Raw genomic sequence first — 26,136 nt, 5'->3', positions numbered from 1 at the left:
GGGGAGGAGACGAGCTTCAAGAGCTGCAGGAGTGATGTCTGAAGGAGGAACTTTGAAGAGAGAATTTTCTCAAGACACAAGGGTGGCAGCTGCTTTTCATCCTACTCTTCTCTGAAGCAGCGCAGGGCACAGTGCTCAGCCCCACACGATCGATCGGAGCTACTTGTTTCAGGAACCAGCCCCTCTGTAAGACCCACCCTAGCTCGGCACCGACTGCAATTCAAATCTGACCCATTGTCCTGCACAGGGCTGGACACAGACAGAAAAGTGAGTACATGAACTCTCTTATGAAGCTGGTGTTGGAAGGTACGTGTGCCTTATCTAATGTTGTCTGTGGTTTTCACTATGTGCAGTCGTGTGGAGGGTTGCCAGATGTCCTAATAAATGAGGTAGTGAAGGACTTGATGGACACGGGCAAGAGGAACTGATCAAGTGCTTTCTCCCGTTCTCTTTGAGGAGGGAGATGTGGATCGTGTAAGCTAGGGAGTCATCAGGGTGACAAGAAGGAAGAATGAAGAGCTGGAGCAGTCTGGCTGGGAGGAGAGAAGTGAGAGTGCCCTAGCAGGATTCACATCTGCTATTGCTGCCAGTGGGCATGGGCTTGTTAGTCGGCTTTTGTTGCTGTAATAAAATTCCAAAAAATACACTTAAAGGAGGAGAGATTTACTTTGGTTTATAAACCAGACATTAGCCTTTCGCCCATTGCTTTCACTTGAGGTTGAATGTTAGGATTGGCAGCATGTGGCAGAGCAAAGCTGCTCTCCTTATAGAGACTGGGAAGCAGAGAGAGGATAAGGGTCCTAAGAACATGCCCCAAGGATCTCTTCCTTCTGCTGGGTTCCATCTCCGAGTTCCCTTTTCTCTCTCTGTATTCATCAACAGGGTTTTCCTGTTGAAGGCTGATGAAGGTTTTCCTGATGAAGGCTGACTTGAATTTACAATCCTTTTGTGTCAGCCTCCTGAGTACTGAGATTATAGGAATGGTGTTGAACTTACTATGTACTGAAGGTTCCTTGATGCTCCTGTCTCTGCCTCCCAGGGGCTAGGATTAGAAAGGTGCATCACTATGCCTGGCTGTGGCCTCAGTCTCACGTGCCTCCCAACAGACCCGGAATGGACTAATCCACTGATGATGTCAGAGCTCTCTTGATCCAGTCACTTCCCAGAAGTCCAATAGGGGCAACCAAACACTTTTGACCCAAACCACAATGGTGCCCCTCCCTGGATCCCACTCAGAGGCTTCTGGGCCAGGGCAGGTCTGTGAGCACCAGTCTGGTTCCTGTGCCAGTGGCCCTCAGCTCTTCCGGCTGCCTCACCACTAGTCTCCACCACATAATAGAGACAGTCCCCCGCTGGGTGCCCTGGCAATGCTGTTCCCTGGGACAGATGAGTACCAGTGAGGCCAGCAGAGGGCTCTAAATTACCTGCTCACAACCAAGGTGACCCTATCTCTCAGTCATGGTTCTGAACTGTCACCTAGGTGCAGGTCTTTGCTGGTGGTATAGGAATCTGCCAGGCCTAGTGACAAGCCACACCAAATCAAAGATGTGTCTTAGGTTTAACTTACACATTTATGTGATTAAGTTTACAAAATCAGTCAGGAATTGCCTTTTAACTAAGATCAAAAGCAAAATCAACCAATATCTGAAATTTCACTTGTAGACTGGCCGAAATGCAGGCATGCAAAGAAGAAATATTCCCACCTCAGCACCAAATACCCGTGATCTCCCCATGCCTCCTGTCTGCTTCCCCAAACACCCATGGTCTCCCCATGCCTCCTGTCTGCTTCCCCAAACACCCATGGTCTCCCCATGCCTCCTGTCTGCTTCCCCAAACACCCATGGCCTCCCCATGCCTCCTGTCTGCTTCCCCAGACACCCATGGTCTCCCCATGCTTCCTGTCTGCTTCCCCAAACACCCATGGCCTCCCCATGCCTCCTGTCTGCTTCCCCAGACACCCATGGTCTCCCCATGCTTCCTGTCTGCTTCCCCAGACACCCGTGATCTCCCCATGCCTCCTGTCTGCTTCCCCAAACACCCGTGGTTTCCCCATGCTTCTCATCTGTTTCCCCATGAACTGCTTTCCTGGGATTGGTTTCTGCCAAGCTATAGGGTTCACACTAGGTAATTAGACAACTTTTCCTTTTGTAGATTATGCTGTGGTGAGTTTATTTGTTTCATTCACAATACATGGCAGAAATTCCATCTATGTATGTGTGCATTCTTTATCCTGAGGAACCCTGGGCTATTTCATGACTATTTTTTTTAATCAAGTTTTATATTTTTCACAGAAAATAATAGATAATAGAACAGGATGACTATAATCTCTCACACTTTTTAGTTTATGAATCATGTTTTTAAATGTATTTTTGTTTTATATTCTGATAAAACATATATAGCATAAAATTCATAATCTTAACTTTTTTTTTTTTTTTCGAGACAGGGTTTCTCTGTGTAGCTTTGGAGACTGTCCTGGAACTCACTCTGAAGACCAGGCTGGCCTCGAACTCACAGAGATTCATCTGCCTCTGCCTCCTGAGTGTTGGGATTAAAGGCATGTGCCACCACCACCTGGCTATCTTAACCAATTTTACATATACCATTTAGTGTCATTAGCATGTTTATAATGGTGTGTGCTCACTACCTTTCCAGAATTGTTTACTTCCTCCCATACTGCAATGTCATCCATTAGACAATCCACCCTTCTCCCCTCCCTAGAGCTCAGGTAACCTCGGATTTACATCTCATCTCTGTGAATTAGGCTGGTCCGGGCACCTCCCCTGAGTGGGTCCCACAGGATTTTGTCAGTGTGACTGGCTGCTCTCACTTAGTGTAATGATTTCAGGTTCACCCATGCTGTAACGTGTGTCATTCTTCCGTAGAGCTGAGAAACATTTCTTTGGCTGGACTTTCTTTATCTGTTCATCTGCTGGTGACATTTGAGTTTCTTTAACCTTTGGGCTGTTAGGAACTTTGCTTCTCTGAACATGCCTGTGCTGACAAATAACACTTTTGTATGTCCTTCCTGCATACTGTCTTCTATCTTTCCATCCATATTAAATAGAGTATATCATTTATAAATTATAATATTGTAATACAAACATATAATTTTTTGGAGACATGCCTGTCTCTTTTTCCCCAGTCCTGAGACTGAAGGCATGTACCCCACATCCCTATTAGAAATCATCTTAAGTGTGCAATGGTATTAGATTGATTATACTCACTGTCCTATACTCATATAATGAAATATAATCATTAAGAATATAAGGCTTGGTCCTCTTGTGGGACTCTCGGCAGACAGAGCGGGGACTGTCTCTGACTCTGTTGCCTGCTCTTGGGACCTTTTCCTCCTGATGGGTTGCCTCATCCAGCCTTAATAGGAGAAGAGGTGCCTAGTCTTCCTGCAACTTGACATGCCGTGACTGGCTGATATACATGGGAGGTCTGCACTTTTCTGAAGGGAAGGGAGAGAGAGAGAGTGGATGGGGTGGGGGAGCTGAAGGGAGGGATTGGGAGGAGAGGAGGAAGGAAGGGAAACCTGTGATTGGGCTGGGGAAAAATGAATTAATTGATCAATTAATAAAACATGTATTGTTCAGTCTTCAAAAAATATATATTTCTGAATATTTAGTGACTTAAGAAAATGTTTATTATAAATTAAGTGTCCCTAAAATAAATTAAGTGTGAGGCATATTATAGTGTGACCTCTTTGTAAAGTGTGTGCTTATTAGTGGGGTGTGGTAGTGCACACCTTCAATCCCAGCGCTTGGGAGGCAGAGGCCAGAGGATTTCTGTGAGTTTGAGGTCAGCCTGGTCTCATAGTTGAGTTCCAGGACAGCCAAAGCTACATAGAAAGACCTTATCTCAAAACAAAACAACAAAAGAGGAGTTGTTTTCTACTTCTTATTGTTATAAAGAACAGTGAAACATTTATACATGTACTTAATCATTGCCTTGAGATACATTTCTAGGTATTAAATTGCTACTCTGTGTGTGTGTGTGTGTGTGTGTGTGTGTGTGTGCGCGCGTGCGTGCACACTTAAGCTGACTTCAAATTCACTATTTGTCTTAGGCTGGCCTTGAACTTCTGATCCTCCTGCCTCCACTTCTCATGTACTAGAACTATAGGCATGCACCACCATGCCCAGTTCATAATTTGCTATATATTTTATTTTTAATATTTTATTGTTTATGTGTATGAGTGTTTTACCAGCACGTATATCTGTGTCCCACATGCCTGGTGCCTGCAGAGGGCAGAAGAGGGCGTCAGATCCCCTGGAACTGGAGTTACAGACAGTTGTGGGCTGACATATGGGTGCTGGGAACCGAACTTTGTCTGCTGCCTGAGCAGCCAGTGCTGTTAACCACCGAGCCATCTCTCCAGCCCCATACATTGCTATAATATTAATAGCTACCTAACATTACTGAATCTTTTTTTTCCTTCAAGAGTTTCTCTGTGTAGTCCTGGCTACCCTAAAACTTGCTCTGTAGACTCGGCTGGCCTCAAAAGCACAGAGAACTGCCTGCCTCTGCCTCTCCAGTGCTGGGATCAAAAGCATGAGCCACCACTGCCTGGTTCTGAATCTTTCTTATATAATTTAGGAATAGCATTTTACTGGTATCATCTTATATGTGTGAGGGGAATTATTCTGTCCATTTCCCAGACAGGACATAAAAGCTCAGACAGAGGTAGAAACAGAGGTAGCTGAGTGGGCAGGCTCTGTGGTGTAGGTTCAAGCTCCAGCTGCCATTCCCAGGCCTCCTGTTCTAAGCTTGTTTTGTGGTTTTTTTTTTTTTTTTAGATTTATTTATTTATTATGTATACAGCATGTATGACTGCAGGCCACAAGAGGGCACCAGATCTCATTGTAGATGGTTGTGAGCCACCATGTGGTTGCTGGGAATTGAACTCAGGACCTCTGGAAGAGCAGTCAGTGCTCTTATCCTCTGAGCCATCTCTCCAGCCCTGTTTTGTGGTTCTTAATTACAAATTCTCATGGCAATTGGGAAAACTCAGGTTAATTCTTGCAAAGTACATATCCTTATGTGCTTAGTCTTTGAACAAAAAATACCAATTATTGTTGAGTCCTTATCACAGTAATATTTTTGTTGTATAAATTTTTCCTAATATATTTTGACACTTATAATTACTTTTTTGGGTTCGTTGTTGGTGGTGGTTTTGGGTTTTTTTTTGTTTTTTCGAGACAGGGTTTCTCTGTGTAGTTTTGGTGCATGTCCTGGATCTCCCTCCGTAGACCAGGCTGGCCTCGAACTCACAGAGATCTTCCTGTCACTGCCTCCCAACTGCTGGGATTAAAGGCCTGTGCTGGTGCTGGTGCTGCTGCTGCCCCTGCCGCCGCCGCTGCCACTACCACCTGGCTTTATAATCTCTTTTAAAAATAGGTATATAATATTTTGTTGAGCTGAGCGGTGGTGCATGCCTTTAATCTCAGCACTTGGGAGGCAGAGCCAGGCAGATCTCTGTGAGTTCGAGGCCAGTCTGGTCTACAAAGTGAGTTCCAGGATGGGAACCAAAGCTACACAGAGAAACCTTGTCTCCAAAAACAAACAAACAAAAAATAGACAAAAGTTTTGCATATTTGATTGTTGTTCATACTGAAAGGAAATAGAAAACCAACCTGATAATGCAGCTGCTACAATATCATTTGTATAAATGTAGCAGATAGCTGTTTAAAGAGATGCAAGTTATCACCTAGCCATGGAACTTGGCCTTGGCTAGAGTTTGTAGGGTTGGGAGAGGCATTCTGAAACTTTCATGCTGTGTTACACTATTCAAAAATCTACTCACCCCAGACAGGGAACCGATGGCAGACCAAAATAGGGATACTACCAAAGTCCAACTTGATGAGCCAATGAGTTTTATGGGGTTACTTGTAGGAGTGTAGGTGTGAGGTCACTTAGTGGAGCAGAAATGAGCCAGACATCTGCATCACCAAAGCTCACTCCAGCATGGGTGAGGCTGCACGAAAGCAGGAATCCCGGAGCTCACTGGAGAACTGCAGACAGTTTGACAGGCTGGAGAGTCTGAGCCTCTTCCAGGCAGCTCAGCCTGCCTCCTTTAGGACCTTCTCAAGCAGCACTGCCCTGCCCTGCCCCCCAAGAAACTAAAAGATCCCTTCAAAGTTGGAACTACTGGGGCCAGAGGGGTCTCTGTCTCTTCCAGAAAGTTCAGCTGGTCTGAGACTCTTCTAAGCATCTCATTATGTCTAAGAATATCTCATAGCAGTCCTTACTGTTTATATAAGCTTCAGAAGAGAGGGGTCTAGACATCTTGTCCGTTTCAGGGACTTCCTGAAACTACTGAGTTGTTTATTTCCTGAGATTTTAACTAGCTTCTCTGAAGAACTGAATTTTTACACTTCACTTTAGAACATTAAGGGGCTTCCATAAAGATGGAGTGTTTTATCTTGGAGGAAATTGTTATGTAACACTTGTCAAGTACAAATTTGTACGTTCTTTTTGACAAAATGTACCTAAAACTTTAAGTGTAAACCAGCTAATCAGTTTCATAGCCTCGTTTTCCCCTGAAGAATAAGAGTTCAATGTTGTGTTTGAAAACTAGTCCTTGTCTTGTGTCTAACAGTTTAAGCATCAGAAACTAAACCTGTGGAGAATGTTGCCCCACACCTGGCTCCCATTAATTCCAAGTTTGCCGAGATCTCCTGGTTTCTGTGAAGAGCAGTGATGCCTGATGAGGCCCTGAAGGAGGCAGAGTGCACTAGGACCCTGCAGACTACTTTAGTACTCTCTCCAATGGGAGTCATCTGCCACTGGGTTTCACTCCAGTTCTCTCCCACCTGCTTCATAGGGGCTGTTCTCTGCCCTTTCTGGTTCCTTCACTGTCCCCCTGAGAGTACCCCTTGAAAAAGTTACCTGGACAACAATCCATCTTATGTTCTGCTTCTGGGACACATGCTCGAAGAATATACACCAATGAAAAATAATTAGTTGAAGCCGGGCGGTGGTGGCGCACGCCTTTAATCCCAGCACTCGGGAGGCAGAGGCAAGCGGATCTCTGTGAGTTCCAGGCCAGCCTGGGCTACCAAGTGAGTTCCAGGAAAGGCGCAAAGCTACATAGAGAAACCCTGTCTCGAAAAACCAAAAAAAAAAAAAAAAAAAAAAATTAGTTGAGTATGCATCTGTGTTCACTAGCCTGAAAAGATGCTCATAATACATTAAGTGAATGTATAATACTTTCCCCCTCCAGTACTGGGGATGGAACCTACAGTTTTCTACATGATGGTGATAGGCAACTACTATATATATTCAGCCCTCTTTTTTTGTGACGCAGGGTCTCATGTTGTCTGGACTTGAATTTGATATGAAGCTAAGGATGAACTTGAACTCCTGATCCTCCTGCCTCCATTTCCCAAGTGCTAGGCATGCTCTGTTTATATGATGCTGGGATCAAACCCATGACCTCATGAATACTAGGCAAACACCTCATCACTAAGTAAGTTCTCAACAACCCTCTCCCCCACTTTCCGCTGTTTCTTTTTTCTTTTTCTTTCTTTCTTTCTTTTTTTTTAATTTTGTATTTTGAGACAGTCTCACTAAGTTGCACTGGCTGGCTGTATACTCACTGTATAGCTCAGATAGATCTTGAACTTGCTATCCTCATAGTTATTCCAGAGTAGCTGGAATTGAAGGCCTGTGAACTGAGCCTGGCCTAATGCTCACTTTTTATAGATACCCACTGAAATTTTTATTATTTTTTGAGACAGGGTCTTACTAAGTTGCTCTGGATGGCCTGGAACTCCCTTGTGTAGAGTAGGCTGGATTTGAACTTACAGAGATTCACCTGCCTCTTGAGTGCTGGGATTAAAGGCATGTGCTTCAGTACATTAAAAATCACTTGTAACAGATGTCAAGACATCTGCATAGACTAACATTACGGAATTACTTTATGTGTGATTAGCAAATGACAATTCTTTGGTTTTTGTTTTGAGACAATCTATGTATTTCTGGCTGTCCTGAAACGCACTGTGTAGACCACACTGCCTCCCAAGTGCTGGAATTAAAGGCATGCACCACTATGACTGGCCAACGATTTTGTGTTGTTTTATTTTTGTTTTGTGTGTGGGTGTTTTGCCTGCCTGTATGTCTGTGCACCATGTGCATACAGTGCCCAAGGAAATCACAGGGTATCAAATTCTCTTGGACTGGAGTTACAGATAGTTGTGAGCAGCCATGTGGATGCTGGGGGTCAAATTTGGATCTTCTGAAAGAACAGACAGTGCTCTTAACCTCTGATTCATCTCTTACCTCTGAAAATTACAGTTGTTGAATCTACTGAAGGGTAATTTGACTTCATTAGATGAATCCTTCAACCTTTTCATAGATTATTTAAAGTAAGTTGAAGGAATATGTATCTTCTGGGTGTGAGGGTTATTGTGACTTTAACAGCTCAGGAATTGAGGGAATTGGATCCAGTTTTCGATTCTTGCATCCAAGGACTTTGTGTGCTACACCTGTAATGCTGATGTCAGATGTTTGTGACAAAACTATTCTGTTGCTTGGTAGACATTGACCCCAAGGGCACTGTACATTCGGAGCACTAGCTTGTGCCTTCAGCTTGCTTAATTGGTCTGTCAACTTGGTAGGCGTTTCTCAGGTGGACCTTGTACTCACTAGCTAGATTAACAGTCCACTTTCAATATAGGCAGATATACCCTTTGAGCTCAGTGTTTGACTTAGGGAACCCAGCCACAGGAATCAGGGACTAACAATGTGCTGATTCCACCAGCAAATCCTAACATCTAAAACCAGAGGACTGACCTAGAGTCTTTCGTAGTCAATGAGAACCATATTGCAGAGGGTGCTGACTGAAGTGGAAGTCACAATAGGCAGTGTAAAAATCAGGCTGGAAATTGTGTGGTGGTGGCACATATCTGTTATTTCAGCAGCACTCAGGAGACTAAGGAAAGAGGACTAAACTATGAGGTATGCCTGAGTTACATAGTGAGACCCTGTCTTTAAAAAAAAAAAAAAAAAAGGGCCTCCCAGCAGTTGGGAGGCAGAAGTAGGCAGACCTCTGTGAGTTTGAGGCCACCCTGGTCTACAAAGCAAGTTACAGAATAGTCAGGACTGTTACACAGAGAAACCCTATTTCAAAAAAGAAAAAAAAAAAAAGTATGTGGAAGCAAATTCCACTTATAATAATATCCACATATAGATTTGGAAGAATTTATACCAAATGTTTAACTTTGGCACTCTCTGGGTAGATGAACCTTAAGGTGTTTTGTTCCTTTTTCTTATCTAAAACTCCTAACTCATCTGTATTAATTGACTGCTAAGTAATTAAATCAACTACTAAAGGATAAAATAATGGAAAACTTAGGTCAGGTGGATCATGAGTTCAAGGTCACCCTGAGCTACAAAAATGAGACTCTGTTAAAAAAAATCGTATTTATTAAACAAATATAATAAATCATAATTAGGCCTTGGGCTCAAAGAATAAATGTTCAAATTTTCTTATGTATCTACTTATATGTCACTACCTACACTGTGGTTAAAACTTCAGGTTCTGACGACGGGTGGTAGTGAACACCTTTAATCCCAGCACTCAGGAGACAGACAGGCGGATCTCTGTGAGTTCGAGGCCAGCCTGGTCTACAGAGTGAGTTCCAGGACAGGTTCCAAAGCTACACAGAGAAACCCTGTCTTGGGGGAAAAAAAACAAACAAACAAAACAACAACAAAAAAAAAAAAAAAAAACTTCAGGTTCTGAGTTTGTGACAATTTCTTTACAACTTGGCCCTAGCCTCTAAGTCTACATTGTCATCAGGATGACACATAACATTACTAATCTCACAGCTTTGCTAAAAAACACAAAATGCACAGGAATATGGAATGAACTATGGTTGGCATAATGCCTAGCAGTGCTGATAAATTACTAGAGATATAACAGGCCTCCTGAAAGGGGCCAGCAGACTATGTATCCTCTGCTTAATTCTACAACTCTACTGGGCTCTGAAAGCTGTGCTGGGAATCCTGACAGGCTTTTTAATCAGGGAAGGGTGCAGGCAAGACCAAAGGCAGCATTTCCAGCCTGTCAGTTTCCTAGGGCCTCTTCCTTTGATTGATAATGAAGGTACTGGTTCACTCTGTTAATAAGTTAAAGCTCGGTGCTCAGGAGCCAGAGGTCAAAGTCTGACGCCCCAGAGGAAGAAGCGCCCCTCCCCCACTGGGAAAGAAAGTACACTTTTCGGTCACACAAGAAATAGTGTTTATTTGGAAAACAGTTTCAAAATTAACTCCCAAACTCAGAAGCCACCGCCCAACATATATAACCAAAGTAAACGAGGCAGGACTTCACCAATTGCTCGATTAACAAAACTTTTATCTGATTTTGGGACGAAGTGCCTTCCCTCTTAAGAATCAACTGGAGTGCTCTGTATAAACAGCATTCTAAAGGTTAGTATCATTAATGAATTACTTTCCTTTGCAGTTTTCAAGTCTTTTCGCTAGAGACTTCAGAATGGTTTACAGAAAAGTCTATTCAGTTCAGTTTTAGAGACAAAAACTACAGCCTCTCAGAGTTTAGTTTAACACATCTCCTCTAGGGAGGCATCACATATCCTTTGCCTTGGTTATTCCCATTTCTAATCCCATCCCAGTCTTTTTAGGTCACGTTGTTTGTTTTTAAGAATCCACCTTCTTCGATATAGACCTAGCAATCTCATCACATAATTGTTAGATTTTCATTAAGATTGTCATTTAGTTACCTCCACTTGCTTCTGTCTCCCTTCTCTTTTGACACTCTCTAAGAACATTCAGTACTCTGACCTTTCCACCTTGAACCTCATACTAACCACCCCGTCTATTCCAGCCTCGATCTCATCATTTTCTTTAACTGGCCCAACTCCCTTTGGAGTCCCGGTCAAGATAAGGTCTCCTTCTTCCAAGGTTATTATCTTGGAAACGTAGCTGATGATGTAGGGAATGGAAAAGATCATAGATGATGTTTTGCCTTCCTGCCTGAGCTCACCGTTGACCTTGAGCCACAGTCTTAGGGCATGAGGGTCAGGGATCTTCTCCTTGGGCACGAAGGCGCTGACAGGGCAGGAGGCCGTGAAGCTCTTGGCCAGGGTCCAGGGCAGCCCCTTCTTCTTGCACTCTTCCTGCACATCTCTGGCAGTCATGTCCAGGCACAAGGCGTAGCCGGCCACATAGTCCATGGCGGCGGCCTCGGGGACGGCTTGACCACGCCTGCCCAAGAGCACTCCCAACTCCACCTCGTGGTGCAGGTTCCGGCAGTAAGCGGGCATTAACACGGGTGAGCCCTCGGGAGCGTACGCGGTGGACGGCTTCAAGAACAGCACAGGCTCGCTTAGCACCGCGCTGCGCATCTCCTTGACGTGGTCTGCGTAGTTCCTCCCCACGCACACGATATTCTTGCCCCATTCCCAGAAGCGAGACAGTGGCTTGGGGGAAGCCATGGTACAACCTTGCGTCACGTGACCGTTGACTCCCCGGTCTACGGCGGCCTCGAGGGGACAGCTGCCTTAGGACGCTGTTCGACCCTTGCTTGCGCAGCAGCTGGACGCTGAGGGCAGCTAAAGGTCTCTGCGCGAGGGCAACGGCCCGGAAGAGACCAGGAGGCGTCCGCTCGGCCTCCCTTCACCGTCTACACCTACTTCCAGACCCGGTCTCCGGGCCAAGGCTGCCAGGGCACGGTAGGGAACATTTGGGGCAGGAGCTGCTGATTGGCTGGGGGCGGCACGGCGGCGCGAGACAGCGCCTGGTTGGCTGTGAGCTCTATGGGCGGGCACGGTTGGAGTGAGGGCGCGGCGTTTAGGTAAAGTGCAGGAGCTGGTTGGCCGGGAGCAATGCGAGGAGGACACTGATTGGTTGCAGTCGCCAACGCCAGTGTTGATGCCCACGACGCTGGTGCTGCGGACTCCGCGACCCGGCTGTGCACCCGGTGGGTCATGGTGCTGGGTCTCGGGCCGCGGTGCGTCCAGAGCCTGTCAGCGCTGGGAGCCGCCTGCGCGCGCCGCGGTCTGGGTAAGTGTGTCTGGGCGCTGACGCGGCGCGGCCCGGTGCTGGCAGGCCGGACGTCGGTTGGGCGAGCCTTCGCCGTCTCCAGGCGCAGGTGCTGAGCGCCGCCGCCGGGCGGTCTAGAAGCGGGGCCCGGCGTGTTGAGGGCCGTCGCGTAGGCGGCTGGCATGGACGAGTGGCCCTGGCAAGGGCCGGGGCAGAGGGCGAGCATCTGCTCCTACTCGGCCGGAGTAGGACTCCAGTTCTGGGGTCGCGACCTCAGTTTCTAAGCCAGCTGCTTTTCCTCTTGGTGTCCAGCCGATGTGGCGACAGTTGGTTGCCAGCACCCCGGAGCTGGCCGTCCTGAGTCCAGCTAGCAGGGAACTTGAAAGCAATTGTGATTCAAAGTGCTCGGTCCATCTTTACTAAGAAGCCCGCTCGTTGAGAACCCCAGAAGTACAGGTCTCTCCAGTTAAGGAATTCATACCCCTTAGTGTCGCTGCTGAACGCAGCGCTAGACGAGGATACAGTTACTGCTGGGCAGCGCCGCTTATGGGAGTCCGCAGCTCAGCATTAGGTGCTGCGAAGCCCGCCCGGTGAGAAGAGGCAACTCTCTGAAAGTCTTGAGTTTTAAAGAATGTTATGAGCAAAATAAAACGTGTCCGTGGATTTGATCTCCAACACAGGCTGCAGAGCTGTGACTTCAATTCAAGCAAAATGTCCCTAGTTGCAAACTAAGGACCTGGGAGCATCTTTTGGGCAGTGTCAGGCTAGGTGGGTTAGGAAAAAGGTTTCTGGAGCTGCCCTCGGTGGGTGAATTCCTTCTTTAGGAGTTATCGAATCTTCTCCAGGTTACAATCAGGCTCTTTGGGGACCTAGAGTGGGGTGAGCACTAATAACAATGTTATTTAGCCATACAGTGTTTGCCGTGTTCTGCCAGGAAATACATAAACGGGCTCCTATCACCTGTTTCCACCCTTCTGCCCCCCATGGGCTTGGACAGTGCCAGGGCTTAGGGAGTTCAGAGATTACAGAAACCTGATCTTACAGAAATGTTTATTTTGCTGAACATGAGGAGAAGGGTCTGGAAAATGCCCAGCTGGGATTCTGTCCCTTCCACTGCCAAAAAAAAAAAAGAGGCTGAGATAGAAGGGTTGCTGAATTTAAGGCTAGCCTGGACTACACAGTGAGTTTTGGGCTATACAGGGCTATAGAGGGATAACTATTAAAAGGAGAAATGGAGTTTAATGCAGTGACAGAGCACTTCCCTAGTGTGCTTAAAGTCCTGGGGCACCCGGGGCACCACAAAACAAACAGTGCCATTTGGTTAGTTTTGCTGGTCATGGTTATTTGAGTTGATAGTATCAGCTATCACAGGTCAAAGCTGTTGTTTTCTGGGTTCCTGAGAGTCAGAATGCCATAGTCTTCTACCACCTTGTGTGGTTCCCCCTCTTTAAAACCAAGACAGAAAACGTTTCTGGAGGCCCGGTGTGTTTTCAGGTTGAATGAGAGTCTTACCACTGAGAATATTTGGCATCTGTTGACTGGGTGGAGTCGAGTGTACCTTTGTCCCTCAGTCCCTCAACCTCCTCGGCGCACCCCAGGACAGTCCTTGCTTGAATAATTGTTCTGTGTCCTTCATGCTTGAGTCTCAGACAGCCAGCTTCTTATTTCCAGGAGCTGGCACTGTGTGTGTTTTCCTTTATGCTGGCCATTTAGTATAAGACTCTGTCTTCTCATCTGGGAGAGGCCTGAGAACGGTTGGAAGTCCAGAGGATTGGACTCTTGTTAGTGCTGAGGCCGTGACTGGAGAGTGAGCCGCTCTGCTCTGTGCCTCATTCTGCCTTCCTTAGGTTTGAGTCACACACAGGCAGGTAGGAAAGCCTGTAAGAACTCTTGAAAAGAAATAGCAGGATTCCAGGTCTAGCTTGAAGTGTAGCTCACTTGCCTTGCATGTGTGAACTCCTGGGATTTTGTCCCTTCCACTGCCAAAAAAAAAGTCTGAGACAGAAGGATTGCTGAATTTAAGGCTAGCCTGGACTACACAGTGAGTTTTGGGCTATACAGGGATATAGAAGGAGAACTATTTAAAAAAAAAAAAAGCAGCCAAACAAAACCTAAAAAGCACCTCCCTCAAAAAACCCAAAATAATTCCGTATCTGCGACAGGCTGAGTTACTTAGCCTCCGCTTTCCTGGAGGATGTGGTGAAATGGGAAATTCCCTCACAGGAGCTGGGGAAAGCAGGCCGTCAAAGCACTGGGTGGAAGGGGTATGGCTGCCCTGAAGTCTTGGGAAGCTGTCCTTGTAGAGAACTGAGCTTCCTCCTGTGTGTTTTTGTTTTGTTTTGTTTTGTTTTGAGCTGAGGACCAAACCCAGGGTCTTGCACTTGCTAGGCAAGCGCTCTGCCACTGAGCTAAATCCCCAACCCCTTCTCCTGTGTGTTTATTCAGGTCAGGCCCTACTGGGAATCTTACTGTATCACACAGACTTCAGAAAGAGTCTGACTGTGGAGCAAGACATGATGAAGGTTGAGCTACTGCCTGCCCTGACTGACAACTACATGTACCTGGTCATTGATGAGGACACCCAGGAGGCTGCCATTGTAGACCCAGTGCAACCCCAGAAGGTGTGTGTGTGTGTGTGTGTGTGTGTGTGTGTGTGTGTGTGTGTGTGTGTCTCCTGTTGGCTCCCCGTGCCTTGTCAGCCAGCACCCTGCCTTCGTCCATGTGGGTTACAGCCACAGGGTCTTGACAGCTTTGTGGACGCTGAGTGGACATTAGTTCACTCAATACAAAGTTGTGTCTAGCTGCTGGTAGATGGGGCAGTGAGAAGGGTCGGAGAGACCACAGGCCTCTGCGGCAAGCCTGACGCACACTTTTAAACCTTGTGCCTGGACGGGTGTGAATCCCGAGAGCCTACTCATCCGCCATGCTTCCGCTCCAGTGCTGTGAATGACCTCAGTCAGAGCTGCCCGGGCTCAGGGAGGTGGTGGGTGGCACCGAACAGTTAGGTTGATGGAGAGAAAAGAAATGCTCCTGCCTGTTGTCTGGAATGTGGTCAGTCGTCGGGGTGGGAGGAGGCTGGGCACCCCCTCTGCAGGCAGGTGAACCAGGACCAGAAGTGTGACTGAGCCTTTGTTTTGCCTCCCCCGTGCCCGTAGGTTATAGAAACTGTGAAAAAGCACCGTGTAAAGCTGACCACAGTGCTCACCACTCACCACCACTGGTAAGTGCCAGGCTGTGCATGTCCCTGTGGGTGGGACCTGCTGTTCCCCGGGGAAGTCACTGTACACAGAAGGGGCAGAGCCTTGAGCAGGGAAGGATTCTAAGAACACACCAAGGCTCCTTCCTTCTTCCTCTTGGGCCATTGACCTCTGGGTTCTGCTAATGCAGCGACTTCCAGGTAAGGTATTGTGACGTGTGACGAGGAACAGAGGCTAGGGACAGATCCTCAGGCACAAGTGTCCACTGCTGCCCCTTTAAAGCTAGGCTTCTCTGGTCACAGGAGGACCCCCAATGGCTGCCTTTCACATATCTTAGGCTCATAAAAAGTGGTGCTGGCATCCTTCCATGTCAGAGAAAAGAAGAGTAGGTAGGCATTAGTATTTCTTAAACAAATAAAACCAAAAAAACAACAAAATGGAGAGATGGAGGGAGGTGGGTCTCTGTGAGTTTAGTGCTCACCAGTCTATATAGTGAGCTCCAGGCTGTGAGACCCTGACTTTTGGGGGCGGGGAAGGCTGTTTCCAGAAGTGTTGATTGGCTTTTGTTGTATGGTTGGTTTTGGTGTTTTGAGATGGGATTTCACTCTGTGACACAGGCTGCCCTCGAATTTGGGGCTTTGGGATAGTGTTGCCCAAAGTCTCGTTCCTGACTTGTGTTATTCTTTTGTTTTTTATTTTTGAGCCAGGGTCTCTGGCTGGCCTAGAAGTTGCTTTTTGGATCTTTTAAGGCTCCTCAAAGGTAGAAGAAATGTTTGTTAGGCTCTCGATTTTCTTTTCTAAACGACTCCACGGAGAAAGCCAGAGCCTTTCTCTTTGACCTGGTCTGGGGTATGTCGGAGCCGGGAACTCCCACTGACTCCCCTGATGTAAGCAAAGCTTGGAGCTGAGCCGCTCAGTCACTGTCTTTGTGGCTGGTTTAGCCAGGCCTGAGGGCCTGCGTGAGGCTTCAGCACCGGGGACAGGGAGTTTACCTTAGCCTTGGCCTGTGCTACACATTACCGCTGCTCTATTTCTTGAGGCTCCTTCCCTGGGTTCCCGGCTGCTGACACTTCCACCTTTGGGGGTCTGGGGGCGTCTGCCCTGCAGCCGTCGAACACTCCCCACACTCCGTGTTTTCTCTTCCACCTCAGTAACTCCTGAAAACGTGGAGGATTCTGGCTTTCCTATCACCTTCCCACGTGTATGTCATCGTCCAGCCCAAGGCTGAGCTACAGGTTTGGCCTGCGGCTCAAAGGACGATCAAGCTGTGTTATTGCTTGTTGGTAACGACATTTGAAAGGTAGGGGATGAGGCGAAGGGCCTCCCTGGCCTGTGTCTGATCCCCATCCTGGAGGCAGTGGAGCAGAGAGCCGGGTCACTTGCTCCTCCCTGTTCTCACAGCCCTGCTGTTCCATGGATTGTTTGACTCTGGAGCGAAGTATCCAAGGGACTGACAGGGGACAGGTGTCTCCCATGCCCATCTTGGAGCTGAGGGGGACTCACAGTGTGGGGATTCTCCTGTCTGTGCCTGTACCATGGCCCTGTCCTCTGTGGCTCACTTTTTTAAAAGGCAAAAGGACTCCCTGGGGAACTGTGGGAATCCCCAGTTCTAGGAGGTGCCACCACCCTGGCTGTCCTGTGGTGGCAAATTCCCTCAGGTGGGCAGTATCATGGTCCTAGAAGTTTGCAGAATAGCTCAGTAGTGTTGACCGAAACTGGGATGCGCCTTTGGATTACCTGAGGGAACTTTCCAACCCCCACCCCCTCCTTGGTGCCCAATCCCTCACCTCAGGAGGTGTGGTAAGAGTGAGGCTTCCGTTCAACTCTCCAGGTTCCATGGAACCATGCTCTAGCTGTATGTGGTCAGCCTTCTCTGTTCAGGGGCGTGCTGGACACCTGGGAACGTTGTTTACAGTGTTGCCAAATGGCAGGTAAAAAGTGGTTCCTGGTTGCCTGTTTCTACTGAAAAATGTATAGGCAAAGTGAAATTTGCTTTTTGGCCCAAATTCCATTTGGTCAGGGGCTAAAGGCAAGCGAGCAGCCCCTCCATCTCATCAGGTGACCCTAGGCCTCCTGCTTGACTTCTAGGGACCATGCTGGTGGGAATGAGAAGCTGGTGAAACTGCAGCCTGGACTGAAGGTTTACGGAGGTGATGACCGCATTGGGGCCTTGACGCACAAAGTCACACACCTTTCCACACTGCAGGTACAGAGTGAGCCCCGGGGAGAGCTCTCGGGAGGCCATGCCAGGACGATAGGTCCTCAGGCATCGTTTGGAACGGGGGCTGATGAGGCAAGGGCTCCCTAGGCCTGTCTCAGCGTTGCTTGAACAGACCTCTCTTTGTGAGCATAGTGAAGTCAGGCAGTGGTGGTGCACACCTTTAATCCCAGCACTCAGGAGGCAGAGGCAGGCGGATCTCTGTGAGTTTGAGGCCAGCCTGGTCTACAGAGTGAGATCCAGGACAGCCAGGGCTACACAGAGAAACCCTGTTCCGAAAAAACAAACAAACAAAAAAGCAAGAGCATAGTGAGAAAATCAACTGCAAAGTGTGACTGGACATCAGGAAGACCATAGAGTGGGTCTCTGAGTTGACTGGAGAGTTCAGTAAGGCCTCTGGGATCCTTTGGATTTCTTGGATGTGACAGTGGAGTTGTGTGGAGATATCCGCCTTTGTTAGGACATTTGGGGAAACTGGTCAGAATGTGAGCAGCGTGAGCAGAGAGAGGCCGCAGATGTGCAGAGTGTCGGCCTTGCTGACTGTCTGAGGGATGTCTGCATTACTGGGTCAGCTTTAGGTTTGAACACTTGATGTAAAGAGCTGGGGAGGTAGTCAGAAAAGAAGTATCTGTTTTGGGGAACTGCCTGGTTTAGCTTTGGCTCAGTTCTGCAGGCAAAAACAAAATTAGCCTCTTTGGGTTTTATCCTTGAACAGACACATATGACCTGAGCCCCACCTTAGCGGATTCCTTTGGCCCCTCCCTGTCCATATCCTGGGATGCTCTGCGGGTGTCTAGAATGTCTGGACTAAGCGTATTCAGGATCAGGAAGGGGCGTCACAGCAGCGCTGCCACTTGTGACATTTTGGAAAGGCTGCTGGTGGTCGAGGCTCATCCCGGCACCTCTGTTTCAGGTGGGGTCTCTCACTGTCAAATGCCTGTCAACACCCTGCCATACTTCGGGACACATCTGTTACTTCGTGAGCAAGCCAGGCAGCTCAGAGCCCTCTGCTGTGTTCACGGGTGAGTCAGAGAGGGTGGGGGTGCGATGGGGGTTCATGTGAAGACTCTCTTTGGCACTGGCTGTGTGACAGAAGCAGAGGCTGCACCTTCTCCAGCCCCCCATCTCATAGAGGGAAGCCACAGCCCCCAGGATGGAGCCTGGGGTTTGTTCAAAGGCAGAGTGCAGGGGTGCTCTGTGGGTTGAGTCTGGGCGGCTGCTGTGTACCTGGCCGCTGCACCAGGTGTTTGAGGGAGATGCCTCCATTGCAAGGTTCACCACCCTGCAACCTCAACCCCCATCTCTGGCAGCCAACAAAGGGACCTGGGTTGGAGCGGGGCTGGCTGAGGAAGACCCCAGGGGTTCCAAGTATCCGTCCTGCAGCCTTGTAGAGAGCCCTGTGATCTGGGTTAGGCCAGCACAAGGCAGTACCTCAGTCCTGGCCTGGGTGACATGCACCCAGGGACCCTGCAGAGCCAGAAGCCTGGCTCAGAAGTGGGTGGTCCACATGCTGGGGCCTTGTGTGCAGTTCACACTCAGTGCAAGTAGGTGTTGTCCAGAAATCAGAGGAATTTTCCCCTTGTGAAGTAAAACCCAAAACCACGCAGGTGCTGATTGGGAGCCTGGGAAGCAGAACCGCCTTCCGACAATGGCACTCAGATGGTCTGCGTGGACTGGGGGCTGGGAGCAGAGTGTGCCGCAGAGGGCCGGCTCCTGCCTCTCAGAGTTGTGATGTCGTGTGTGAGGATGTGCTGCTGTCCCGGGACAGCCTCTGGGGGTTCAGAGCCTGGCTGGGGGACATGCCGGCATGTCCTAATGAGGTCACAGCACACTTTCAGATGGGAGAAACCCTGGAGCAGTAAATACTGAGAGGGAATTGGGTGAAGACTTGGAGCTCTGTTCTGTAAACATGAAATTGCCCAGGAATCTGAGCTTGTTTTTAAACATGCTGGTGGGGGGTGGGGCGAGGAGGGGTGGGATTCCTTGTTTTGTTTTCAGAGGGGGTCTCTGTTGCCCAGGCTGGCCTGGAACTTGTGGCAGTCCTCCTGCTCGAGCCTCCTGAGTGTGGGGATTACAGGTGTGAAGCAGCACACCTGCCCTGAATTGTCTTCCTCGTGGCAGTGTGTGGGTCATGCTCAGGCCTTGGGCCCTGTTTGTGTTGAGGCTCCGCCTGCTCCAACTGTAGCATGAACACAGCATCTCTGCTGGGCGTCCGTGTTCTCCCTGGGATTGGTGGCTTTGGTAGGGCTTTTCTGAACTGCAGTACTGCTGTGGTAAGATGCTGATAATCGTGGTCCTCAGCTTATGACTGTCCAGGTGGAGGTGGAGCTGGCCCTGCCCTGTTGGCATAGCCATGTGCCCTGCATAAGTCTGTGTCAGTGTCTGTAAGAGCAGAGGAGAGGGAGAGGGAGAGGGAGGGTGTCATCCCCCGGGTACAGCTGTGCTGGTTACTTTATTGTCAACTTGACACAAATTAGAGTTCTGGGAAGAGAAAATGTCGATTGAGAAAAATGCCTTCATCAGATTGGCAAGTCTGGTGGGCATTTTCTTGATTAGTAATTATGGGAGGGCCCAGTCTTCTGTGGGCAGTGCTAGCCCTGGGCAGGGGTGTCCTGGGTGCTTTACGAAAGCAGGCTGAGCAAGCCAGTGAGCAGCGTTCCTCCATGGCCTCCGCTCCAGCTCCTGCCTCCAGGTTCCTGCCCGACTTCCCTTCATGGCAGTCAGATGAAGTAAACTCTTTCCTCTCTAAGTTGGTTTTGGTTTTCACAGCAACAGAAAAGCAGACCAGGACAACACTCTCTACTCTCCTCAGCCTAGAACTTGGCCGAGAAGGCGGCCTGGATCTTTTCATGAGTTCTGGGGCTCGGGCTCAGGTCCCGATGCTTGCAAGGCAAGCGTTTACCACCTAACCTGTCTCCTCAGCCCCATTCTATCTGACCGTGCTGTGGATAGAACCCAAGGCCTTGTGTATGGTAGGCAGATGCCGTACCACTGAGCCCAGCTGAGGCTGGGGCTCTGACTCTGGCCTGGGAGGTAGAAGGTGCCGAGTGTCATGGATGTAGACCCCACAATGTCCTGCACTTTCTGTGACTGTTGGTGGGCAGCACCTGGCATGTTGGGTGAGGTCTCTTCAGTCATTTTTATGGCTACACACTATGCTCTGGGACAAGGGAGAGATCTGGCATCAGCAGTGAGACCCAGTGATGAAAATGGACTGTTGGGAGCTCAGGAAATTTGAGGTAGCTGCCACGCCAGCTGATCTGAGGGGGACAGGAGGAGGGAGGGGAGGCGGGGATGGCTGAGAGGGTGTGGTGGGAGGGCCAGGCATCTTCTGCAGCTGTGGTGTGGGATAAGGCCTGTTTAGGCTGAGATAGGCTGGCTGGGCGCTGAGACAGCAGGCGGCAGTGCTGGTCACAGACTGGACAGAAAGTGCTCAGGATCTCAGGTTTGGGATCCCTCCTCATGGCAGTCGGGGAGGCCCAGGAGCAGAGCCAGGTACCCCGGGAAGGGGCAGCCAAGGTGTACAGTCGCACCATGAGTAGAAAATGGCCACAGCAGAAAATGCAGGGTGCGTAGGGAACAGAAGCGGCCAGGTTGTCCTACTGATGCTCGGGTGAGGCCAAGATCAGTGCTAGTCTGGGGACCAGAGAGGGGTGCCTCAGGCATCCCAGCAACAAAGGGAAAGAGTATCCGGAACATGGATGCCAGGAGAAAGGGGACATCCCGAGATTCCAGAAGGGCCCAGGAGGGCTGCTAAGAGGTGGGAAGTGAACTACGTTTGTGATGATTTCAGCTATGGTGGGACTAGGGCCCTGAGAGCGGGCCAGGGTGCTTTGGGTTTCAGGTCCAAACAGTGAGTTAATGGCTGTGGTTGAACCTGGAGGCTGGCCGAACGGAGAGCTGTGGATGGCCTTGTGCCATGTTGGGTGAAGATGCCTAACGGTGGTGGTGGTGGTGGTGGTGGTGGTTGGCTTTGGGTTATGTTCTGGTGCCTGTTTGTAAGTTTGGGGTTAGCACCAGGTGCAGAAGGCCGGGGTGTGAGCTAGCCCTGAAGGACACAGTTGTGTTTTCCAGGTGACACATTGTTTGTTGCTGGCTGTGGGAAGTTCTATGAAGGAACTGCGGACGAGATGTACAAGGCGCTGCTCGAAGTCTTGGGTCGGCTCCCTCCAGACACAGTAGGCCATGCTTCCCTCTTCCAAAGGCCCCACATGCTCCAGGAAGCAGCTCTGTCTTAGGCTGGACCCACTCTTCAGGCCCAGGAACTGTCCCTGCTTTCACAGCTGGTCTGTATGTGGTGGATCCCTCGCTGGCCTCCCCTCTGAGCTGAGGAGGAAGCAGGCAAAGCCATCCCCTAGCAGTTTTTTGTTCTTAATCTGTGTGTGTCCCTACAGTATCCTCTAGTTGCGCCCTGTACGAGGTGCCACGTCAGGCTGAGACATGACATGGCCCTGAACCCTCAGGGTTCCCAAGAGTGGATTAATCACTCAGAGCTCATGTGTTGGCTCTTTCTTCAGAAAGTCTACTGTGGCCATGAGTACACCATAAACAACCTCAAGTTTGCACGCCATGTGGAACCCAGCAATGCTGCCATCCAGGAGAAACTGGCCTGGGCCAAGGTGAGTGGGACCCAGTCCTGGAGCACGTCCTCGGGGCCCGTCATGGTGCAGTGCCTTCCCGAGGGGCTGGATGCAGACACAGCACTATCTGCAGAGGAGATGGCAGCTGGGTGTCACCCACGCAGTGCTGGTCATGCAGCAAAGTCCATCTGGAGGGCCCAGTGCGGCCTGTGGACTCTACATCTTAGCATCAGAGCTCTGGCCTCAGGGTCCAGCTGTATTCCCCACATACAAACAGAGAGTCAGTTGGACCCTCTGTGAGGAACCTGCTTCTGCAGTCACCCCGACAGTGGGGGATCTCACCTGAAGGGGCTATCTCCAGGACAGCACCCGTGAGCTACCACAGCACAGCCCAAGGCAGTGGGCTGAGGGCTGTGTTAGACTCCAGGGCTCTGCTTCCCTGTCACTCACTGTAAATGTCGTCAGTGAGAGCTGGGCATACTTGGGAGGTTCCGGTGCGGCTCCCTTCTGCTGCCAAGTTTAGGAAGTGGGCTTCATTGTCTAAGTCCATCGTTGAAGTTTAAGATAAATACCTGTCCAGCATCCTTTCTAACTCAGGAAGGGATTTACAAAGTCATACTAGAAAATCGAGTGTACTGTAATCCCAGCACTTGGCAGGGAGACAGGAGAATTACAAGTTTGAGGCCAGATCAGGCTACATAAACACTCTGAGTACCATACCAGCCAGGACTACGTAGTGAGACCCTGTCTCAAAAACACAAACAAAACCAAAAAATTCAACTGGGATGGTGACATATCTTAGTACTTGGGAGGCTAAGTGAGGCAAAAGAGTCAGGAGTTCAAGGCCAGTCTCAGCTACAGTGTGTGTTCTTAGCTAGCCTGGGCTACATGAGACTATCTCAAAACAACAAATTCAAATGCTCAGTCAGGTGTGGTGGCACATATCTAATCCTACTGAAGAGCTGAAGTAGAAGTGTTGCAAGTTCAAGACCTGCCTGGGCAGCATATCAAAACCATCACCACCACCCCCTATATTCATACCTGATTCTTAGAATATGCATTTAATATTCACATAAAGACCACACTGTATGCACACTGTCCATACCATAATACCACTCTGCAACTTATTTTGTTTCCTTATTTCCTCTGGGGATCAAAACTGGGGATCAAACCCAGAGCCTCACAATGCCAGACAAACTGAACTTTAAGGGTAATTTGCATGCATGAGAATGCCCTGAATGAAATCTGTAGTTAGATGAACTTTGACAGTGCACATCTACATAATCCCTGCCCTAGTCAAGCTAGAGAACACTGCTGCTCTTCTCTGCAAGGCACTTTTTAAAGGTTTAGTTTGATTTTTTTGTGTATGAGTGTTTTACCTGCATGTACCTATGTGTATCACATGCATGCAGTGCCCATGGAGGCCAGAAGAGGCCATCAGAAGCCCTGGAATCAGAGTCACAGGTGGTTACAAGTTCCCGTGTGGGTGCTGGGAACTGAACCCAGGTCCTCTGCAAGAGCAGCAGCTGCTGAGCCGTCTCCCCAGCCCCACCAGTCGCCCTTATCCTATAGCAGAATCATGATCTCCCTCAGTTCTCCCCGTTCTTGCTCAGCCTCATCCTGAGGCCTGTCCCCAAAGCTGGTTTTGTTTCTGAGTACATCCTGTATTATGTGGCTCACTGCAGGAGTTCGTCCATTGTCTGTGGGTGAACTCTCTGTGTGCTTTTCTGTGTTTTTAGGGTTATGAATAAAGGTGTTGTGAATGCTTGTGTGCATCCTTTTGTTCATGCTTTTTTTCTTTTCTGCTCTTGGGTATATGTTTAAAAGTGGAATTGCTGAATTGCATAGCCAAATGTTATGTTTAACTCGTAAACTGATTTTCAAAACTTGAAAATTTGACCCTCCTGTTTTAAGTTCCCCTGTGAACCCTTGTAGCTCCTGACACTTTGCATGCTAGCCAACCGTCAGTGCTACTGGTCCCTTTCATAACCCTGGGCTGTGTGTGTCCTGGTGCGGAGGGAGGGAGGGAGGGAGGGAGGGAGGGAGGGAGGGTTCATGTGGGGTCTGCAGCCGCTGTTCCACTCTGTCCCTGAGGCCTCCATGTTAGCCGGGCAAGAGCTCCTGGAGACCCCCTGGCTTAGAAACTCAGGTTTCCCTCAGCTCTATTAGCATTGTCTCTGCCGTGGGCTGTGGCACTCAGGAGCAAGGCACTCAGGCAAGGTGGTGGCCAGTGCCCTCCAGCACTCTACTGCTTGGCCATTCTCCAGGCACTTAGTGGGAGCTCCTGGCAGCGGGGTGAGCCCTGCACACTGTGCCGAGAGCCCAAGTCACTCATGGCTCCTCATGCTCGTTTTCTTGTGGGGAGGGGGCTGCCATCTTTGCAGTGTGCTGGCTCCCCGTATGAAGACAGGATTGCCTTCCCTTCAGAGGCAGCACAGGCAGGGGCAGCATACTGGTGGCAGCAGCAGTTACTCTCGGGGGCAGAGCTGGGGACATCTGCCTGTCCCTCCCGTGAGCCCGGCCCGTCGGCACTGCCTGTTCTCTCGCTCTGCTTTCTAAGACAGACTTGAGTTTAAAGATCACTGCGGGATTGAAAGGTGGGACGTGTTGATCCCTGTGTGACAGTGGCGTCTTTTACAGGAGAAGTATGCCATCGGGGAGCCCACTGTGCCGTCCACCCTGGCAGAGGAGTTCACCTATAACCCCTTCATGAGAGTGAAGTAAGATGGTGCGGCGGGGCCCTCTCTTGGCCTTCCCTTCCTGTGGTAGCTCATGGCTTTATGATTTTGTCCAAGTTCACCCCCAGCAAAGAGATGAACTAGGGCTAAACCAGTCTGAAGTGAATAGGCCTGACCCTCACACCCCACCTTTATTAAGTGTACCCAAGAGGCAGGCTTTGTTCCATAAATGTGAGGATACGCTTTTCTTGACATCTTGGCAAGGATGTGGGGGACCCATGACCCATGAGGGGTGGCTTTTGGAGAGCTTCTTTAAGGATCCGTGAAGCTCTGGGACTCTGGGCTGGGTGGGTATTTGCATATTGCTGGGAAGACCTGTTTGGCCTAGGCCTGGCTGTTTTTCTGCCTGAGGATGTCCCAGGCTCTGCTTCCAGCCTGTTCTTATCTCTTGCCTACGCAGGGAGAAGTCTGTGCAGCAGCATGCTGGTGAGTCGGACCCTGTGACTACCATGAGGGCCATCCGCAGGGAGAAGGACCAGTTCAAGGTGCCCCGGGACTGAGGCACCCAGGGACGGGGACTTTTAAGAGACTGTCCTGCTGCCCGTGCAGGATCTAGTCTGCTTTTATTGTAAGTTAATCCAGGGCCCCTAGCTTGTGTTATCAATGTTCTAATGCATATTTATAAGAGAAAAGGTTAAAGGTATTTATTCCCATAACTCTGCTTATGGACTCTACATTGTCTCTGTGGTCACCTGACATCAGTTTGCACCTAGCTTCTTAGAGTGGGCTGAGGCTGGGCATTCCACCCTGGCTTCCTGCCTCTTCAGGGAGAAAGTGAGCCTGCACTCTCCTTGGCTTTGCCTCCCTCCTCCTCTAGCCTCTGTGGCCCGTCCAGTCCCCAGGCTCTGGATGCTCAGGTCACATTGCGGCTAAAGTAGTGTAGGTCTGAGTGGAGAGAGCAGACACAGATGCCCAATGACACCGAGGTCCCTGAGACAGGTGGAGGAGGAATTTGAGACTGGGGTGCCTGGTCTAAACTCCCAGAGGACGGTTGATCTGTGCTGAGTGAGGTCAGCGTCCTTCAAGCCTGTCACAGCATGTGTATCCTGCTGTTGGCATTGCTGGCCGAGCCCCCAGGTTCTAGTTCACCTTACCCTTGGCTCTGCTGGGGCCTGTTTCCTTCAGCTGCCTGGAACTTTATCCTGCTGTGGATCAGGACACAGGTGTTCTAACCTGAATCGCTGTCACACAGTTCCGCTATAGAGACATGTGGAGTGGAGCTATTAATTCTGCCAGTGCTCTCTCCCCGGAGGTGGCATGGAATGGAACTTGCAGATTGTCCCCCATGGTGGTGCATGCGATAAGTGTTAAACCATGTGTGCTTGGCCAATCCTGCCATAGCTCTAATAGGCACCATGGTTCCCACTAGCTCCAAATAAATGCGGTGTCCCTCT

At 49.4% G+C, this 26,136-nt stretch overlaps 2 protein-coding genes across 9 annotated transcripts; one reads left to right on the top strand and one right to left on the bottom strand.

Moving 5' to 3' along the window:
• The first annotated feature begins 28 nt into the window (after positions 1-28).
• Positions 29-25,399, top strand: Hagh (hydroxyacylglutathione hydrolase). 8 transcript variants are annotated; one of them, XM_037201548.1, is made up of 9 exons: positions 29-267; positions 14,455-14,630; positions 15,165-15,229; positions 17,295-17,412; positions 18,338-18,446; positions 21,499-21,602; positions 21,942-22,043; positions 24,645-24,724; positions 25,143-25,399. In XM_037201548.1, the coding sequence occupies exons 2-9, from the start codon at positions 14,523-14,525 to the stop codon at positions 25,240-25,242; spliced, it is 786 nt and encodes a 261-aa protein (XP_037057443.1). In that variant the 5' UTR covers positions 29-267; positions 14,455-14,522; the 3' UTR covers positions 25,243-25,399. The 8 variants fall into 8 exon arrangements, with proteins under 8 accessions (XP_037057443.1, XP_037057441.1, XP_028710437.1 ...); XM_037201546.1 differs by lacking the exon at positions 29-267 and adding an exon at positions 10,250-10,437; XM_028854604.2 differs by lacking the exon at positions 29-267 and adding an exon at positions 11,616-11,699 and having other exon boundaries at positions 25,143-25,398.
• Positions 10,233-11,492, bottom strand: Fahd1 (fumarylacetoacetate hydrolase domain containing 1). The gene has a single exon (XM_028854605.2). The coding sequence runs from the start codon at positions 11,460-11,462 to the stop codon at positions 10,797-10,799; it is 666 nt and encodes a 221-aa protein (XP_028710438.1). The 5' UTR covers positions 11,463-11,492; the 3' UTR covers positions 10,233-10,796.
• Positions 25,400-26,136: the final 737 nt, after the last annotated feature.

Source organism: Peromyscus leucopus, chromosome 8b (genome assembly GCF_004664715.2).
Source record: "Peromyscus leucopus breed LL Stock chromosome 8b, UCI_PerLeu_2.1, whole genome shotgun sequence".
NCBI lineage: Eukaryota > Metazoa > Chordata > Mammalia > Rodentia > Cricetidae > Peromyscus > Peromyscus leucopus.
The sequence above is the reverse complement of the archived record's forward strand: the minus strand, read 5'-3'. Positions and strand labels throughout refer to the sequence as shown.

Bases quoted from the DNA above. Each gene is read 5' to 3' on its own strand.
- Hagh (XM_028854602.1), top strand. From the start codon at position 11,955: ATGGTGCTGGGTCTCGGGCCGCGGTGCGTCCAGAGCCTGTCAGCGCTG. The intron at 14,631-15,164 runs GTGTGTGTGTGT...CCGTGCCCGTAG, and splicing joins ACCCAGTGCAACCCCAGAAG to GTTATAGAAACTGTGAAAAA. The intron at 22,044-24,644 runs GTGAGTGGGACC...CGTCTTTTACAG, and splicing joins AGAAACTGGCCTGGGCCAAG to GAGAAGTATGCCATCGGGGA.
- Fahd1 (XM_028854605.2), bottom strand. From the start codon at position 11,462: ATGGCTTCCCCCAAGCCACTGTCTCGCTTCTGGGAATGGGGCAAGAAT.